Below are 21,187 nucleotides of genomic sequence, written 5' to 3'. Positions count from 1 at the left end.
TGAACTTCTGTAGCAAAACAGGTGGTTAATTGAAGCTTTCACACCGTGGCTTTTCCAACAGTGGTCCAAATTTCTATCAGTTAAACTGAAGGTGGGCAGATCTGAGGCTTATAAGAAGTATTTTATGTTTTAATAGAACCTTGAGATTCCCCATCTACAGTTTCATGAAATACAGTATATTGGCAGACACCTAAGAAACAGGGATCATGACTCTACATGCAAACTTAGCCCAAAATTATGAATCAAGTTTATCTATCTTTTTTTTAAATGCCACTCCTAGCTTTTCCATAAGCATTCTCTTTCCTCCCCAACATTCACTTTTAGGAAGAAAAATGGTTCTAAATTGCTACTACTATTTAGATAATAAATTACCAAAACTTTAACCGATCCAGTGCCAATCACCTAGAATCTACCAACAAATTCCAATCAGTCTCTTCCTTATTGCTGCTCTATGTTACACCGATTTTGTTCTCATGTTATTGTGAGACACAGCTGCTAGTAAAACAAATATAGCAATGTGGCTGGCCTCAAACCACAGTTATATATTCTGTCAATAAATAGCCACATGAAAAAAAAAATTATGTTCAATGTTACAGCTTCCAGCAGTATATATGCAATCTGAACAATCGTAAATTTGAACAAATGGTTGTAATCAAAGGACTACCTGTATTGACTAAAGTATAGTGACCACTGCAGTAATGCAATATTGCAGCCCTGCATTTCAGTACTTGCTTGGTAGCCACAGGTGGGAAGGAACTGCATGCAGGATGTAAGAATGAAATTCTATGCAGTCAACATAAAAACCAGCCATCTGATGATGATGATTTTCTTCTTCTTCTTCTTCTTCTTCTTCTTCTTCTTCTTCTTCTTCTTCTTCTTCTTCTTCTTCTTCTTCTTCTTCTTCTTCTTCTTCTTCTTCTTCTCCTCCTCCTTCTCCTCCTCCTTCTCCTCCTGCCGTTTTGCAGTTGTTGTTGTCTTCTTCTTTACATTATAATAATCTTATGTTATAATATTGCGATACAATGGATGGAGATTAGCCTGATGTCGAATGCCTTTGATGCTTGAATATTTTTCTTCTTGTATATTTCTCAACAACAATCCCACAGTGACTGCTTTAGATTCAGGGAAATCAACAAAATGCAATGACAATTTCAGAATCAGGTCACTGTTTCAGACTATGCAACAGCAGGTCCTGATAGACCTCACTGAGGATTTGAGAAGTGGTGCACATATAACTTCATGATAGTTAGCCCCTTAAGCAAAGAGCTGTCACTTCAAAGCTCAGTATAGTTCCTAGCAAGCTGTTTGACATTAAACGCATGTTAAATGGTGGTAAAGCAAGCTGTCACTCAGAGCCTGTAGTCATATTGTTTCCCTGCCCCTATAGTGTTGTTTTGTGGGACCAAATTCAAAGCCAGTTGGAATCATAAACCATACAATGGAAACAAAATACATGGACAAGATATGCCACTTGCCTAAGTAAATGAAAACCCAAATGCCCTAGCTTTACTACAGTTAGTCTTCAAATTACAACCACAGTTTGGACTGGAACTTCTATCACTAAGCAATGCAGTTGTTAAATGAGTCATGCCTGATTTTGCAATCTTTTTTTTCTTGCTGAGGCCATTAAGTTAATCACACAGGCATTAAGTGAAGCTGGCTTCTCCCGTTGACTTTGCTTGTCAGAAGTCTGCTGGGAAGGTCCCAGATGATGGTCACATGACCCTGGGATGCTGCAATCATAAGACCCACGATGGCTCAGAGGTTAGAATGCAGTATTGCAGGCTAATTCTGCCAACTGCCAGGAGTTTGATCCTGACCGGCTCAAGGTTGACTCAGCCTTCCATCCTTCCAAGGTGGGTAAAATGAGGACCCAGATTGTTGGGGGCAATAGGCTGATTCTGTAAACGGCTTAGAGAGGGCTGTAAAGCCCCATGAAGTGTATATCAGTCTAAGTGCTATTGCTATAAAAGCACGTTGGTTAACAAGTGCCCAATTTTGATCATGTGAACATGAGGACACTGCAATGATCATAAGCATGAGTATCAGTCATGTGGCCCTGTAACTTTGAACAGTTACTATGTGCATAGTTATAAGTTGAGGACCACCCGTAGTCGGTGGAGATAGGCTTCTTGAAAACCCTTTTTTTATCCTGCACCTTTTTTAAATGAGAAAAACAATAAAGAAATCAATAATAGCATATGTTATTATCTCCTTATATGATACGTTTGATCCCAAAGTCACCCATAGGTGGCTCATGGAAAGTAACATTGAAGTGCCAAAGCTCAGCTCAGCTATCTGAACAGATGTTGTAATTAATTTATAGCTGGGGAAAATGCTGCAAAGTTCACCCTGCATATCATTCAAAACACAGTTACCTTGGAATGCAGAAAGGTTACACTGTTCACTCATTAATTCCACAGAGTAGCAGCAGCAGCAGCAGCTGCAATTCAATATGTTTTGGAGCTACTAATTGGCGTGGGTTTCAGAAAATTTCCATGTTCGATCTTTTACTGATTTCGGTCTTGTGAGAAAAGGGGGATATAACAATTAGCGTAATTAGAAAACTCCACGTTTAGGAGAAATACTGTAGAAAGGTGAGAAATTAATATCGACACTGACATAATCGTGGCCAATGTGGCCTTGATGACAATAAGTTTCTAGGCGGCCTTAACTTACTGACCCAACAACCCCAAAATTCCAGAACAAATTAAAAGCAGGATCACAAGAGCTGGAAAAGAAGGAATTCTTTCATAGTGCGTGACACGTAAATAAACTCATTAAAAGCCACAATGAAAACTGCACATGGATGATAGGTGAAAACAAAGATCTTACAATCCACAACATAATTTGCAAAGACCTAAAGCACTCATCACAGAGAAAGCCTGGAGAAAAAGGGGAAAAGACAATGAAGGAGAGGAGAGAAAGAGAACGATTATGATGATGACGACGGGGGAGAGAGAGGGGGGGGGAAGAAAGAGAATCAATGAGTTATTGCCAATTCTGGCTTCATCTACTTTAGGCTTCAGATTTGCCCATCACTGATTTCCTGATTTATGTCTCCAGAGATTTCCGTCTCCCTGGAAATTTAGTTCTCGACCTACAAAAGATTTTCCATCTCTCTTTTATTTTTCCCCCTTGCTCCTGCAGTTTTGCTTTAACTGTCCTCCTCTATTGTATTCTGATTCAGATTATGCTTCCTAACGTTTCCCCACTTTTATTCTTTTTTTGTTCTGCCTTTTCAGCATATAACCACAGTGTCCCCATGGCTTTTCAAGCCAATTTGCTACTCTTTGCTAGATCCATGCTTTTGTCCTACTTCTCCTTTCTGGCTTAGTTTGGCTGACCTGAACCTGCCCTGAGATCGAGGAAACCGACAGCAAACCGACATCCTCCTGGGGGTTAGCCAAGCAACTTACATGCCCAGATTCTTATTTAAGTCCTGTGATGTTAGGCAATGAACTTACGCACTCAAGATGTCAGGTTTAATGCCCATGACATGAAAACGGGTGGCATAGCTGGACCAAGAAAGGGGAAGATTTGGAACCATTTTCTAGATAGGAGGAATCTGAGGACTTTTTGGGGTGTGTGTGTGTGTGTGTGTGTGTGTGTGTACACGCATATGCATGTTGGGTATGATCATGGTTATAAGTACATATATACATACATATACAGGTAGTCCTCGACGTACAACAGTTTATTTAGTGACTGTTCAAAGTTACAAAAGCACTGAAAAAAGTGACTTATGACATTTTTTCAGTTACAATCTTTCCAGCATCATGTGATCAAAATTCAGATGCTTGGCAATTGATTCATACTTATGACCATTGCTGTGTCCCAAGGTCATGTGATCAATTTTTGTAACCTGAGAAGCAAAGTAAATGGGGAAGCCGGATTCACTTAACAATCAGGTTACTAACTTATCAACTGCAGCGATTCACTTAACAACTGTGGCAAGAAAGGTTGTAAAATGGGGCAAAAGTGACTTAACAAATATTTCACTTAGCAACAAAAATTTGGGGCTCAATTGTGGTCAAGGACTACATATATATATAATCATAATCATAATCATAATCATAATCATAATCACAATCACAATCACAATCACAATCACAATCACATACACATACACATACACATACACATACACATACACATACACATACACATACACATACACATACACATACACATACACATACACATACATATATATATATATATATATATATATATATATATCTCAGAAGGATGGAAGGCAGAGTCAACCTTGAGCCTGGTGAGATTTGAACTGTCAAACTGGAAGTTTCAATACAGGTAGTCCTCAGTTTATGACCAGTTGCTTAGTGACCATTCAAAGATATGAAAAAAAATTCTTTTGAGAGAATTTCATTTTTTAATGTGTACCAGTGTGTTCACAGAAAAAAGTGACAAGAAAGATTATATTATCTTAAATGTGGAAAGGGAGTTGATTCTGAAAGTTTCAGTAGAGACATTTGGATCCGCTCTATCTGAAAGGACTACAATGGGAACCACTCCTCCTGTGAGTTAGTCAAGGAACATCTAATGAGCCACTTATCAGCCAGTTTAGCTCCACTGATCTGCCATCAGGCAACCCATCATGCTAGAAAGGTGGATATGAGGCGTTATGCACGCCTTCAGAGGACTCCCCTTCTTACTTAGGTTGAATCCTGGCCCCAAAGTACATAAATCTCGACTGATTTTAAGTCCTTCTTATCAATCCGTTAGCCAAAGCTTCAACACGGACATCTCTGCATCAGCTGGGAAATGTCTCAACCATTGCCAGAAGCCAGTAGGATAAGTCAGCCCTACAATTAAAGTGACATTTCAGTGTGCACCCTGCCTCTCCAAATGACTCATTCCTTTGCTAGGCTCCATTCTCTGGAAGCCTCTGGTGCCAACAGCAAATTCGGTCAAGGAATGACCTCTCACTGGGCACATGGCTATGCCACCTGAAACAGGAGAGGCCCAAATCACAGGCTCCAGAGGTAGCAAAGGAGAGCTGAGGTATCTTGTTGGAACTAGGCCATCATACGCTAAAATAAAGATAATCCTTGACTTGCAACAGTTCATTTAGCAAATGTTCGAACTTACAACGATACTGAAAAAGTGACTTTTTCAGAGGTGGCCCAGTTTGGCCGAACTAATAGTGAAAGTCAGGCCTGAGTCGCAGAACTGGCAGCAACCCCAGGCCTGCCACGCCCCTGAACTGGTTCCCTTGCCATCACTGGGCCGTTGCCATGTTGGATTTCATGCGCATGCGTGCAGAACAATTTACGTTGAAGAGTGTGCATGCGTTGCGAACCAGTAGACAAACGGGCAGCAACACACCTTTGTTTAGGATCATTTCTCACACTTATCATTGTTGGGTTATTCCAACGGTCACATGATCAAAATTCATCTGCTAGACACTGATTGATATTTATGATCATTGCAGTGTCCTGGAGTCATGTGATCACCTTTTGAGACCATCTGACAAGCAACGTCAATGGGGAAGCCATATTCACTTAACAACCGAGTTATTAACTGAACAACTGCAGGGATTCACTTAGCAACTGCGGCAAGCCAGGTTGTCAAAACTCACTTAACAAATGTCTCTCACTTAGCAACAGAAATTTGGGGCTAAATTTGTGGTCATAAGTCAAGGATTTACCTGCCACAGCGACGACAACCACCATTCAGAAGCAGGAATGAAGATACATCCATTAGGCGGAGGAAAAGCATGTTGGACCACATGAAAGTTATTTTTATATGTTCTTAAATGACAACGCAGCCTCACATTTATGTATCCAATAAACCTGAGCTTCACTACCTGGTTGTGAAGCACTATTACCTTTACTAGCCATATCCATTTCAAATGCTTCAGGTGAAAGCATGAAAATGATTCTGAGAAAAAGCTAACTAGCTAATCAAACAGCGAAGCCCAAGATCAGTTTCTTCTGAAATTCATTAAAAATTTGAACCATATGTTTTGTCCCAGTGGAGACACTCCCACTCACTCCTCCCAAGAACCTTTATGGAGAGGGAAATCAGCTGTGATCCATCTGCTTCATGTGCAAAACCCATGGGCTTATTGCTAACAAACAGCCTTTTTAAAAAGACCCCTTTTGGGATCTGTTTTTGGCCAGCCATGGGGACTAGGAGAGTGGCCAGAGCAGATTGGACAAAGGTTTACAACCTCTTGGTTAAAAATTAAAGAATTGCTTTCCTAAATCAGAGCCAGGTCAGCCATGCACTATTCTGCACTCAATGGCAGCCAGCTAGGGGTTTTCCAAAAGTGCAGATGGGTGAAGGCTTTATTCTACTGATTCTGGTATACAAAGATATGATGTCTCTGTCTGAAAACTAAAAGGCGCAACATCAAAGAAGATGAAATAGGATACAAGTTTACATGGAGACCCCCTTATGCTAATTTACATCTGCAGATGCCAATTTAGAAGATATAATTTAAATCAGTGTTTCTCAAACTTGGCGACTTTAAGTCCTGTGGACTTCAACTCCCAGAATTCCCCAGCCAGCTATGCTGGCTGGGGGATTCTGGGAGTTGAAGTCCACAGGACTTAAAGTCGCCAAGTTTGAGAAACACTGATTTAAATCAATGTTTTCCAACCTTGGTAACTTCCAGGTGCATGGGCTTCAACTCTCAGAAGTCTCAGTAATGATCTTGCTGATTCGGGAATTTTGGGATCGGAAGCCCACAAATCTGGAAGAAAACCAATGTATTGTGGTGACTAAGGTGTTGGACTAGGAGTGCGGAGATCCAGGTTCAGGACCAACCTGAGCTCCCGAATGAAAAGCAGGAAATACATTTAATAAAGAAAAGAAGAAGTTGCCATGATTGGGAAACTGGTTTAAATCAAAACCGCATACAAGAGTGGACTCTGTGTGGGAGCTGTCCAGGTGCTGACGGTTGAAAGGCAACATTAGCCCGCTCCACAGTCCCTTCTATAGGCAGTCCTTGACTTATAAGTGAGACCACAACATTTTACATCATGTGACCCCCACCCAATTTTACAACCTTTTTTGCCACAGTCATTAAGTGAATCACCACACTCGTCAAAGGAGACATCCCGATTGTAATTTGCAATCTACCCTGCTGACTGTCCCATTGACTCTGCTAGTCAGAAGCCAGCTGGGAAGGTTGCAGATGGTGGCCATGTGACCACGGGAGACCATTGTAAACGCGAGCTGGATGCCAAGCACTTGGATCATGATCATGTAACAGTAAGCATGCTGTGATGGTCATAAGTGAGAAATCGGTCATGAGTCACTTTTTTTTCAGTGCCACTATAATGTTGAATGTCACTAAATGAAGTGACATAAAGTTGTAAAGGTCCTTATTTTTAAATCAGGCTTGAGTCAAACTCTGCAAGAGAGGGCTGCCCTTTGCAAACTGGAATATATGCAAACTTCCCGCACCAGCAAGGTATGTTTAATTATGGGGTCATTAATCACGGTGCAACATACGCATATGAAATGTGCCTCATCCCTACCAAGCCAAACAAAAAGATCATCTAAGTTAATTGACCTCATTGCTGCATCTTAGGGAAGTTGATTGCATTTTCTAATTACCACTAGATGGGCTTTGAGTTTGATTTTAACAATGAAAAAGTAGGGTAGACATTTTATAAATCAAGCCATCAGGTAGATCAGCCTTTTCCCAATTCAAAGTGTGAAGGGCTGTAACTCCTACAGTTCACCATCCAGACAATGCTACTAGGCATATCTGTTGACTGTCAATCTCAGTCATTTGGTGTCATTTAGAAATGTTGATCCTCTTTGCACCATCACAACCTACTCAAAAGGGATGACCCTGCTAATGTCCTGAAAATATATTTCTGAAAACCAAGAAGATGAAATATTGTTCTAGGAGCCCCTTTCTCTCAGCTTAAGTTTTCATTCTACAGAGACATTTGGCCTGTTTACCTTATAGAGGAAACTACTGAAGGTGCCCTTTAATGGGAAATCCTGCTGTCTTGCTCAGTTAGAGTTGCTGGTGTATGTAGGTCTGATGAGTCAGGAAGCAAAATTAGATAGTCCTCATCCTTGGTTACCACACATTAGGAATGTCAGGGTTCCAAGTAACAGCCCCAATGAAAGATGGCTTCCAGGTCTCACAAAGAAGGCACTGGGTTGGGCAAAGTTGGTTGATACATGATTTCAGATGGTTTACATCTGCAATCCCTGAATTCCATTCCCCTTCTTCTGAACGGGTTTTCAGAAATACAGCTCAGTCGTGCCACCCTAGATTACAAATCTCCCTCCCTAGGAAAGTTCTGTTGATCATCCTTTGTTGCCTTGATATGGTTCTAAATGTGCTTGGATGTTTGATTCAAACAGATGGGCTTCACACATTGCCCTCAGCCATAATGTGGTTTGTTTGATTTTGGCTTGGTATTATTGTACAATTCTAACTATTGTGGCTTGCAAAATCATGACTTATGGATTAACATTCTGTTTTATTGTTTTTATTATTTGAAATTTGGCTGGTTTTATCTCGTTCTGTTGGCTATTTGTACTCTCCTTCAAGTTGCTGTTGCATAGTCATCTCTGTTAATCGTGTACTAATGTTGGGATGAGAGGGCTCGTGGCCAAAAAAGAGATAAAAACATTTTAAATAAGCAATAAATAAATAAGGAGCTCAGCCTGGTGTATGCAGACCTGCTCCTACCCATTCCACCTCAGTAACAAACTGTGAAATATATTAAGCTAAGGGTCAAACACTGTGACCTGCATGTATAACCTACCAACATCCCTTCAGCAGATCCATAGCTCTTCAAAGGGAGTAAAGCCAAAAAGTCTCTCTCTCTTTTTAATTTGGGGTGTACACATTAAAAGGCAATACAGGTGGTCCTCAAATTATGAACACAATTGAGCCCAACATTTATGTCAAGTGAGAAACTTATTAAGTGATGTTGTGCCCCATTTTATGACTTTTCTTGGGTACATTTGTTAAACGAATCGCTGCAGCTATTAAATTAGTAACACGGTTGTTAAGTGAATCTGGTTTCCCCAGTGACTTTGCATGACAGAAAGTCACAAAAGGGGATGACATGGCTCCGTTGTAAACGTGAGTCAGAGATCAAGCACCTCGTGACCATGGGGATGCTACTATGGTCGTAAGAGTGAAAAATGGTCATAAGTCACTTTTTAAAGTGCCGTTGTAACTTCGAACGGTTACTAAACAAACTGTTCTTAAGTCCAGGACTATCTATATACCAGTGGTGGGTTTCAATTTTTTTTAGAACCTCTTCTGTAGGTGTGGCCTGATTTGTGGGAGTGGCTTGCCAGCCATGTGACCGAGTGGGAGTGGCTTGCCAGCCATGTGACCAAGTGGAAGTGGCTTGGCAGTCATGTGTTTGGGTGGGCGTGGCCAACTTGTAAAATGTGGTGAAACTCACTTAACAACGCTCTTGCTTAGCAACCAAAATGTTGGCTCAGAAACTCTAGCATTTGAAGCACGCAAGTCTTAAAGCTATCAAGTTACAAGACCCTTGCACCCCTAACCCTTTAGAAAAAAAACGCCAGGGGTGTTCAAACTTGACAGCTTTAAGACTTGTGGGCTTCAACTCCCAGAATTCCTCCTCTCGCTCTTCATCTTGATGATGTGCCGACGGGTGGGGGGAGGGAGCTGGAACTGGTTCTAAATGGCACTGTAGATTTGTGGAACCTCTTCTATAGAAGAGTTTAGAACTGGCAGGAACCCACCCCTGCTATATACCCGTGATGGCGAACCTATGGTACAGGTGCCAGAGGTGGCACACAGAGCTTTCTCTGTGAGCACGTGCACTATCACCAGCTGCTCTTCTGGTTTCCAGTGTGCATATGTGCACCGGCCACTGGAGCGCCGGAAAACAGTAAGAAAACAGCCCAAAATGCCCAAAATCCAGGCTGGTTTTGGCTGTTTTCTGGGTCATTTGCAGGCTGTTTTCAGGCTCTTTGGGGCTGTTTTGCAGGCCATTTTTTGGCCCCTCTGGCAGAAAAACAAAAAATGGCATGAAAATGCCCCCAAAATGTCCTGAAAACGGCCTGAAAAACAGCCTAAAAATGGCCCAAAGAACGGCCTGAAAACAGCCCCCAAAATGGCCCAAAACCAGCCAAAAAACAGGCATGCGCGTGCCAGCCAGCCAGTCTTCGGCTTTCCAGTGCTGTTACACACGCACAGGCGTTCTGGTTTGGGCACTTGGTACTGAAAAGGTTCACCATCACTGCTATATACACTTCATAAGCTTTGCAGAGGCTTAGAGCAACTGTGCTCCCTTGAAAACTGATGTTTTCAGATTGTATCCCAATCTGAAGCTGACTGAATCCACTCACCTGACTAAAAAATAGCCACTGGCTTATGGTCTACTAATGAGCTTGATGGCCAAATCAAGATTTGCACATGAGTTTTCTGACTGGGGAACAATGTTTCCCTGGAGGTATTGGTTGGTGATTATACATTTGGCCAGTTATAACCTACTAGCATCTCTTCAGCTGTCTCAAAGCTCTCCAAAATGAGTCAAACCAAGAACATTTGTCTTTTCTTTCATTTAGGGGGACATTGGGTTGTACATTAAAAAGCAATATGCTCTTTACAAGCTTTACAAAGGCTTAGGACACTCCTGTTATCCTTAAAACAATGAAAATGGATATTTTTCAGAGTGTGTCCCACAGTGTGTGCTATGTAAAGTTGATGCAGCTCTTGAATCAACTAGCGGTGCACTCAGCTGACTAATAGCCACTGGCTTAAGGTCATCTCATGATGGCCAAATCAAGATGTGTACTTGGGTTTCTGACCTGGAAACAATGTTTCCTTGGGGGTATTGGCTGGTGATTACACATCTGGGTAGAGAATCTTCTCCTTGTAGCCTCAGCAGGGCCCAGTTAAAGCACTAGAATAGAAATAATTGGATTTCAGTCCTGTAAATGTATACATTTATGTCCTGTTTCCAAGAGCCATCTAATAAGCACATAAAACGGTAAGCAGATTTGGAATCGTGTCTGAACTAATTTTTGGAGAAGCACGGAATGGCACAAATAAATGATGTGGTAAGATTCTGTATTCCTATCATTCATTACCAGGGCCCCAAATTTGTATTTTTAATCTACAGCCATGTAAACACTCACATGTTTATATGCATGGGAGCACTGAGTGACAATACTGAAAGCAGATTAACAATGAAAAGTAGAACCGGGGGGGTGGGGGTGGGGTGGGGGAATCCATCTATTTTTAATTGTGATCTGGGTTTTCTGAAAATTTTCAAATTGTACATTTTTCCTATGGTGACTAGGTTAGTTTGCACCAGCCAGTTTACACCAGAAAACATCCAATTTGCATTGGGAAAGTTTCTGATGGGTGACATTTATGTTGATCTCACATATTTAAGAAAGCTAATCACTTGACAAAAACATACCAGCAATTAAGATTTAGAAATGACTAATCTCGCTCAGGACTGTAATAGTAGTAACAGTTGTTATTCTTAAACATATGAAATGGGAGTATTTTCTTCAGGGGAAACAAATCAAGCATTTGAAAAAGATATTTGGGTATTTTGGAACATGCACAGCCCCCCACCCCTGACTTTGGGCAAGCCTAGCACCTTTTACAATATTAATATTCACTCAGGTATGAGTGAATCTCTGGATTGAATCAGGTTTACCGCAAACACGTGGATTACAGTTTCAGCATCTGGCAGAGAACAGAAGAGCAGAAATCCAGCATTTCTGTTATCACAAACTTATATTTAGTGGAGGAGCAGAGGTGGGTTGCTCCCGGTTCAGTCCAGTTCAGCCGAACCAGTAGTGATGCAGGCAGGGGGGGCTCCGCCCACCTGCCCAGACGCTTCTGCACGTGCCCAGAAGTGTTGCATGTGTGCAAGCACGAGCAAACCAGTAGTAAACCGGTTAGCAACCCACCACTGAGGAGGAGAAATTGTGAAAGCAAATAGATCAAGTCATTTATACCAGAATAGCCGAGAGAGAGGGGCAATAGATTTTATGGTTGGAAGTGGGTGTGGCGGGGATTTTCTGATGATCAGGACAGAAGCAGCTGCTATCAACATGGTGAAACAATCTGTTTGCTTAATCCAGTACTGCTCCCTTTGAGGGAATGAACTTTTCCAGGATCTCAGCTGGAAGGCAGCTTTCCCCTTCATCTGCTGCTTGATCCTTTTAATTAGACATGCCAGGAGCTGAAATTGGCATGAGCTGAACTACAATAGTTTCTTCCCTAAAGTGTTCCAAATGCTAGATAATGACAATAATAAAATGCCCCAAGAACTTTAAGGTGTGTTGTCTTTTCTTTTTTGGAGCGGTGCTAACTTCCACATGACTTTTTAATAATTCCAGGAACATCTTCCACTCTCAGACCACCTCCCATGAAGCCAAAATCTTTGTAGGCAGCTCTCCTGAATCAATGGCAGGCATCACTATTGCTCCTAGTAGGACTTTCAAGCTTTAATTTATCTTTTTTTGCTAAGCAGAGGGATACTTCATACATTATGCAGAAGCAAACTCAGGCCTGCTGTTGAGCGCGCGCCAACACAGAGAGAACTTGCAGTCAGTTGTGGTTCCCTGTCCAGGTGCATGTATAGGGAGATCAGGGGTCAGCAACCCGGTGGCTCTTTCATCCCTCTGCTGCGGTTCTCTGTCGCTCAAAATATGCATCACAACTACCAATGTGTGATACCTGCCGGTACACTTTTCAACCCCATGGATAAATCCAAGAAAACAAAAGTTTCAGAAGAAAGCAGAACGTTTAATTCAACTACATGCGCTAGTCGTGTGGCCTTTCAGGAAATAGTCAGGCACGGAAAGGATTTCGTGGCTCCTGGTATTTTCTTTTCTGTGGGAAACGGGTCCAAATGGCTCTGAGTGTTTAAGGTTGCCGACCCATGAGATAGATGAATGTATACATTTTATAAACAGGTGAATGACATCTTTGTTGCCTGCACGATGTTATATTTGGGAATAAGTTTCAACAACAGCATAAGGGAATCGAGACAGATAAACCCATTGCGAGGCACCAGAAGTCATTTTATGTGCTCCAAATACATGTACGACAGAAGCACAATTGAATCCAGGAGGGTTTTCAAGAGTCAAGGCACTTAGGCCATGTAAATGGGGGGAAGCGGGGCGGGGAGGGGAGAGGAACTGAATCGATTTGATCTATGCAGCATAATCCCTCAGGGAGGTGCTCTGCCCAAGCCCTCTTGGAATCAAGGGAAGCGACACAAGGATGCTCTTGTTTCACCATGTGAAGCCCTTTCAGCTGGACTCTTACCCTTTACTAATAAGGATTTTTGGTGCGGGGATGGGGAGGAGAGAGAAGTGCCACTTGATGCCTGTTATGTTTCAGCCTCTAATATGCTTGCCCTGTCTCATTATTTTGCATGCTGCACAGTTGAAGCTTGGCAGAATTAAAAAAAAGAAAAAGAAAGAAAGAAAGAAAGAAAGGAAGGAAGGAAGGAAGGAAGGAAGGAAGGAAGGAAGGAAGGAAGGAAGGAAGGAAGTCTGTGGCTAATTCTGACATAAAATTAAGAGTTAATTAAGGCAGGCTAAGAGTTAGACAACTCGCTCACATCATCTGTCCCAGGGTTCCTCCAAGGTGGGGACATCCCCTTGTGTTGAAGCTCAGCACTCAACACTCCTAGGCATCGCAGGCTTTGTCCTGCTGGGTGTGTGGTGGGAGTTATAGCTAGTGCACCTGGAGAGCTCTGGCTTGCAAAAGATTATGTTTATGTGCATATGAATGGCCTCATGGAAATAAGATCACACGTATGCACAGGTGGACACGCACAGGTGGTGCAACATACACATATACTCATCAGAAGGCAAAAGGTTCCTATGCCTCTCCTCCTGACTCCAGGTTGAGTCTCAGGAAAACACATAACTACTTAGAAATGAGAAGCTGGCTACATAGACGCAAAACACAACCACACCAAGAAGCCTGAGGTAGAGGAAACACCAGTACAATACTTGTATACCCTGCACTTGTAACCCTGTACACCCCTATATAAGCATGGTGTGCATCCACGTGAGCCCAAAGACAGATGTGCAAATGCTCAAATATTCCTCAGATCCAGGGAAGGAGACGCCAAGGAACACACGTGCCTCCTTGTGCAAACCCACATTCTTTGAAGCACGTCAAAATGCGGTCCTGGTTTGAAGTAGGGGCTCATCAAAAGCTTTTTATCTGAGCAACAGGCACACAAAAGTGCATGGACACATTCGTTTATTTCCCTGCCTCCAATTTGTGAAAAGAAAATCAGAGTGGTGTGGTTTTTTTCCCCCACGCCGACATGTGTAGTCACTCAAACAAAACAAAACAAAAAAATCAGCCACACCCTACAATCATGCCAGCTCAGTCGCCTGGCTTTTTCATAGAGCTTTCATAGCTTTCCATTCATTCAATACGTGAAAGGATGGAAGCAGCCTTCCAATCAATGCTGCCTTCCACACAATAGCCTCCCTTCCTCAGACTGAATCCCGGCGTAATGCAAGGCATGCACCGGGCGTGATCTGAAAAGAGCTTTTCCTGGCATGCCTGACTGATGCCCAGCTTCTCTCTACCTCTTCGGGTCAGCTAAAAAGGGAGAAACCACCCATCGTCTCCATCAGACCGGCTGAGCCGCCACCCTGCAGAACCATCAAACTGTCACCTGCTTGACTTCAGCACTTTCTCCCCTGGTACACCCAACTCTTTAAACACTTTGGCTGACCTTTCCAAAAGGGCCCTTCCCCCCGCCCCCCCCCCCGTAGTAAAGCACATGTTCTGCAGGAGGGAGGAATCAATTCCTGGCATCCCTAGTTAAAAATGACTGGAGGAGCAACTCTTTCCTGCTGAAGAAGTTGAAGAGCAAATACTAGCTGGAATAGGCAATGCTCAGCAAGACTAACCTATCCGATCCCTTCAGATTAACTAATCAAGGGATAGAAAACAAAACCGTGCAGGTACGGTCCAACTCCGTAGATGGAGCGTATAATCTGCATGGTTACTACTACTGCTTTTGCATGTCTGAGGGCTCTTTCACATAAATGGTGTCCTTCCCACTCACGGTGATCTTGCCATATGATAACTTTTGTCAGCCTAATAACCTTTGATGTGTTGGGTTTCAACTTTCATAGTTCCCAACCATCGTGACTTTAAACCCACTCTGTCTGAGAATTAGGGGAATTGCTGAAGTCCAATGCATCCGGAGGGAATCAGGCTGGGATATATTAAATAAAGGACATAAAGCCACTCTACTTGCCCTTTCCCCTTCCCCCCAAAAATGCAAACTCCACAGACCAATGCTCTCCTTATGCCAAATGGACAGTAACGACGTATTCTCACTAGAGCACGTTTGTCCAGGAACACACAGATGGAGAATGAGCTAGTACTAACTATTGTGGCTGCCTGAACTCTAATAAAATGATTAATTATGAATTCCAACATACACAGTTAATATCTACTCCAAAATCTATGTTTAAATGAGTCCCCATAAGGCAATGATGATTAACCTTTTTGATGTCAAGTGCCCCAATCCCCAAAATGCAATGCAAGCGTCCCCCGCACATACCCCTCCCACGCCCCGTTTTGGCTTCCAGGTTGGTGCAGGTGGCAGAAATGGAGTAGAAAGGTAGGGCCTACCTGGGGGAGGGAACCTGTGGAGATCGGGGAAGGCACCGCCCCCCGCGCATGTGTGGCAGAGACTCAAAGACCAGCTGGCTGGCAAGAGGCACATGCGCGGTGCAGCTGGACTGGGGCGACGGCTGGCTTGTCCGCAGAAAGGGCTCTGCGTGCCACCTGTGGCACGCGTGCCATAGGTTCGCCATCACGGCCATAAGGGAAGGCTGAAGCAACCCAAGATTTGAATTGCAAAGGTAAGCAATGCCCATCTTCAATTTATTCTCCCTACACAGTTCGATCAGTATCGATTTCATAGATCCCCACTTTTCTAAAGTGGGACACTTAGACGCTTTCGAATGATCCTCCCATTGTCTCTCCTACGAGTATCTCTGAGGCAAGGAAGCCGGAGGCACCCAGTGCCTACTTTTTTTTTTTTTTTGCAAACTGTTGTCTTTTCTGTGCATTTCAAAGCTTTAAGCTGTAGGTGACCATCACCGGCATGCTTGTTGGAACAGTCTGCTTCTTGCAGGAAAACACAGCTTTGCTGCAAGAGGTGGCGACAGGGATCAATAGGTGGCATTTCTCTGAGCCAACCAGACAACTCCTGGAGGTGTGTCTTCTTCCCATTGACACACAACTCAGGCCTTTTGCCAGGTTCAGCGTTTAAGCCTCCTGCTGCTTTTTATCCACTGGAACCCACCAAATTCCCCACCCAGCCTCCTCTCGGCAGCTAATTACTGCCCAGTCTTTTTAGAATAGCCTTCCACATCCCCGCAGGGAGCCACTACAACTGATGTTGCTGCACAGGCTCTCTTCAAAGCAGAAGTCTCCTTCTTTGTCTTGGTGCCTAAAGCCCATCACTCTGCACTCTTAAAGGCAGTTGGCTAGGGAAAGAGAAATCCTAAAGACACCCTGTCCAGCATAGGCAAACATAAAAGGCTCTATGCCAGGCAAGCAAAAGGAATTCACGGGGAGCAACACAGTTGCTCTCAGGTCCCAGTGGAAATGCTTTCCAATCCTGGCAACTCAGGAATGTTGCAATTTCCATGCATTTTAAATAGCACAATACACCTTCAGTAAACCCAGGGTCTTCTTTGTAGTCTCAAAGCAGCTTCCACTTCCTCGAAGGCTAATGAAAAGCCATCTCAAAAGATAGCATGCTTCTCCTGTGGTTCTCTACCTAGATTAAGTGACCTGGGTCAATGCCCAGACTATCCCCATAACCATAAATGAGGTCATCTAATGCAGCTTCCCCCAAAAGGCTTTTGAGTTCCTTGGAAATAAATGGCAAAGCAAACCCACATGTGGGATTGGAGAGCTGGCAGGAGCAGAGGGAAGCCACTGTAGTTTCCCAGGGATTAAGAGCTGTTATCACTTTTGTATGCACTACCATTAGTTTCATCCCATGGCACCACAGGAGCTTCTCCAGAAACAAAAATAAAACAAATCTTGAAACGGAAGCCACATTGCTCAGCTCGTGTCCCCAAACAGATCTCAAATCCTTGGCATCCTGGAAACCAGGTTAGAGGAGATGATGTGGTCTCCACCTTGACACCGGGTGACAGAGGCACCCAAGCCCCTCGATCTCAGCATACATACATACATACATGCATGCATGCGTGCATGTGTGTGTGTGTGTGTGTGTGTGTGTGTAATTAACTTCATTGATATCTTGATAACTTTATGGCTCTTGCTGCACTGATGTCTGACACACTTCTGCCACTATCTTGGCCTTGGTATTTCTACCCTCTGGCCCACCCAGGACATTTGAAACCCTGAACTGACAGGAATCCCCAACAGGATGCAGGCACTAGGGGAAATTGGGGAGGAAGTTGTCCAATGGTCCAGCCCATCCTCCTGCCCCATTCTCCCCTAACACCCATCTGGTCTGGCATCCTGCCATCAGGCTCCAACTTGACCCAGGCACCAGGGTCCCCCCTCCTTTCTGGGGCTCAGCCACACCTCAAAACCCAGGACAACTTCCCCCCTCCCCTCCCCGACATTTCTTTCATCCCACTGACCTGCTCTGGTCCCTGGAAGCAAATCCGGCACTGCGGGGTCCTCATGCCACTATCCAAGCTGCTGCTGAGCGACACTGAGTCCAAAGCTCCTCCGGCCCCACCCGCGGTGGGTTGATGCCCCGGCTGGTGTCCCGGAGGCTGAAGGCGAGGGTCCTTCTCCTCCAAAGCCAGGCTCCGGGGCCGGGTCTCGGCGCCTCCCCCGCCGTAATATTCCGCTTCATCGTCCTGCTGGACCGAGCAATCGGCGAAGGGCGGCCATCCGCAGCCACTGCCGCCCAGCGCTCCCCGGCTTCCCCCAGCTCCAGGCTCGGGCTCCGGGCGGCCCCGCCGCATCAACACCAGCAGCTTCAGCTCGTTGAAAAACATGCGGATCCGGTACTTGAACATCATTTACCTTTTTTCCCCCCGACGGCGGCAGCAGCGTGTACCTTTCGGGATGGGGAGGGGGAGGGGGGAGAGCCACGGAGAGGTGGGTTGCGGGACGCCGCCGTCTAGCTGTGCCCCTCCTGCCTAGCATCGAGGGACGGAGAAGATCGGGGAAGCTCCCGGCAGGTGGAAGACTGGGGAACGGAAGGAGCGAGACTCGCAGCCCACATCTCGTCGCGAAGGGGAAAGGCAAGCTGCGCGTTTACAGGTGTCGGGGTGGGAGGGGGCAGGGATGGATGAAGGGCAGGAGGAAATGGGGAGGGGGAGGTTGCAGCCCGCTATGACGGAGAGAATGGGCTTTGGGCGCGGGCGGAGAAGGGTTAATCGAGAGGTCGGGATTCTACAACTCCGGGTCCCGTCGGGGTGGGTGGGGGGCGATAGGGTCGGGAGAGGGGTGGCGCGAGGGGGGCAGTTGAGCAGTCGTCCCGGCGCGAGGTCCAGGTGTTGCGGGAGGACTGCTAGGCTGGGACAGAAACCGCGCTCCCCCTCTTTCCGAAGCGCTGGGGTGGGGGTGGGGGTTGCTCTCCGCTAGGATTCGGCGCGCTGCATAAGTCCCTCCAGGACCCTCCGCGGGAGGCCGGCGTCCGGATTTCCTCGGGTCATTGTAAAGCGAGCCGAGCCAAGGGAGAGCTTTCCGGCGGTCAGGGCCTGCAATCGGCTAGCGGAGGATCCAGGGAGGGAGGGAGGGAGGAAGGCAGGAGGAGAGGGAAGAGGAGGATTCAGCAGACGCGCTGCAACGGCGGGCTGCGCCTCTTCTTCGCGAGCTTCCCTTTACTGCCGGCCGCCAGAGCGGCGGGGAGGCGGCTCCTCCGCTTCAGGACCTGCAGCCCCAGCGACAGGGCCCTCTCTTCGCCTCCTCCTCCTCCTCCCCTCGGGAGCTGGCTGGGCAGCAGCGGGCGCAGGCGGTTCTTTTGTCTGCAGCGCTCCCGGTAGCTCCGCTCCCTGCTGCAGCCTCAACTGCAGCCGCGCCGCCGGGCTGGAGGAGCCGCATCCCTGCGCGCTCGGGCTGGTTTTCCCCCTGCGCCGGCAGGCGGCCGCTTCCTTCCACCCTCTCTTGCCGGGATCGGGGCCGTGCGTGCGTGCGCAGGGAAGGGAGGCTCCGGCAGCGTCTGAGATGCGGAGCCCTCTTCCCCCTCGGCTCTTTATGTAGCCGGCCCTGACGGGCACTAGGCTTGCGTCCCAGGGCGCCCCCAGCCGTCCGGGGTTGCCAGCCGATTCCCCGCGCCTCTTCTCCCGCCGCCCCCGAGATCCGGGGGCTGGGGCGCACGACAGCCCGAATGGCAGCGGTGGCGGCGGCTCAGGGCTGAGGAGAGGGAAGATGGCTTCTCCTTCCGGTACAGCATGTTAAATAAAACATTTCGGGAGGAGAGCGAGAGCGTGAAGCGGGTGGATGCCGGGCTTGCGTGGGGCCTCGGAGGCGCGCCGGCGTCGGACGAAAACCGAGGGGGCTGATGCGTAACCGCTGCGCCACTCGACTGTCGGCCGACCTCAACCACGTGGAAGAGGGGAAGAGTCCCCGGGAAATGCGAAAAGTGCCCTAAGAAACATCCTCCCTCCTCCCTGTCTAGAGATGCCTCGGAGGAGGCGGTTGGGAAAGCAGCTCTGAGGAGATTTTTTCAATCGCCTGGCAGCCCTACCCAAGCATGTTCATTTCATTGCAAGCATTTGACAGTGGTCCTCGCTAAACGACCGTGAAAGCTTCCCCTCTTTTCCGAAACATTTGACAGTGGTCCTCGCTAAACGACCGTGAAAGCTTCGCCTCTTTCCCGAAAACCGTTCCCTACCTCAGCAGGCTAAAACCGTCTCTCCCTTAGGAAGGAGATCTCTGTCCTGACCCAGAAGTTTGGTTACTTCGCTTGCTCTAGTGCTATTGTTCACATGTGAGGCTCTGGGTCAGGCAGGATGTTGAGGAACAAAGGAACATGGGCAGATAAGCAATGCTCTTTTCCCAGGTTATATTTATGGTTAATTTGCCTTCTAAGCCTTGAAGTAGAAATGTTACTTTGATACATGGGCGGATGGATAGATAACAATCTTCTCTAAATAGTTAAATAGGATTTAAACCCAGCCAACTTTCCATTATTCAGAATAAACATTATCCCTGCCCAAGTACCCTCAAGATATGCGGAATAAATAAAACAGGGACAGGGAGAGAGGTCCAGCGAAGAAACTGAGAAATGATTAGGGAAGGAATAGATCATATTTGATGCTGTCCTAATGTTTCGGACTTCTATCTCCTATAATCCCTTAACACAACTGTTTTAATAGACGTTTCAGCGCACAGCATCTGAAATGAGGCAAATTATCTCTAAGTCTGGAGTAAAAAGAGAGGTTTAAAGAGCAGTTGGATAAAGTAGGCTGGTAATGAAATTTGGGGGAGGCTGTTTTTAACATAGTCACCAACCTGGCAGAAGGCACAGAGGTGGGATTGGATGAGAAAGGGGGGTGGGGTGTTGATTGCAGATGAACTTATTTCACACTACAATTAAGTAACAAGAAGGGTGAACAAAAGACAAAGCGAAGTATTGCTTTATTCCTAGCACCAAAGTGCTATTAATGTTAATAGCTAAGCCAAAGGCAAGAGAAGAATGGAGTAAAAATAATTTCCCTTCCCTGAAGAGTCTTACGACCAAAATTTTGACAAAAGAAAGTCTGCAGGTAGAAAAATGAATATGAGCATGTACTGTTGAATATACTTAGTCTGGAAATGAGGATTGTAAGGAATAAAACCAATCAATCAATCAGAATAGAGTTGGAAGGGGCCTGATCTAACCCCATACCTAAAAATCTGGAAAGATGTAAAGGAAGCCAGATAGTTGGACTATAGACAATGGTTATAGAGTTGGAGGAGCAATGACATAAGATGAGGTCATTAAAAAATAGCAGACTCTTGGAACTGCTAGGAAGAATGTAAAAATAAGGATAATTTTCCCCAAAAGTAAAGGCAATGGGAAATCACTGGTAAATTGTAAGCAGTTCGTAAGACGCACACAATTTTCTCTCATTGTATTCTTAGAACAACAATCACGTGAAGTAATTGTGAAGTCACTCGGAAAACTTTGGTATGTGAATGAGGATGGAATCTCCTCTTCCAAACCAGCAACTAAATTCAACTGTATAATACTAT

At 45.4% G+C, this 21,187-nt stretch overlaps 1 protein-coding gene across 1 annotated transcript in view; it reads right to left on the bottom strand.

The window, feature by feature from the left end:
- Positions 1-19,427, bottom strand: part of MARCHF9 (membrane associated ring-CH-type finger 9) — a 51,591-nt gene extending 32,164 nt beyond the window's left edge. The window contains exon 1 of the mRNA XM_081939189.1: positions 17,635-19,427. Coding sequence (XP_081795315.1) covers positions 17,635-18,024 — 390 coding nt within the window. The 5' untranslated portion in view covers positions 18,025-19,427. The remainder of the gene's footprint in view (positions 1-17,634) is intronic.
- Positions 19,428-21,187: the final 1,760 nt, after the last annotated feature.

The sequence above is a fragment of the Natrix helvetica genome (genome assembly GCF_964273705.1).
Source record: "Natrix helvetica genome assembly, chromosome: 1".
NCBI lineage: Eukaryota > Metazoa > Chordata > Lepidosauria > Squamata > Natricidae > Natrix > Natrix helvetica.
This window is presented reverse-complemented; position numbering and strand designations above follow the sequence as displayed.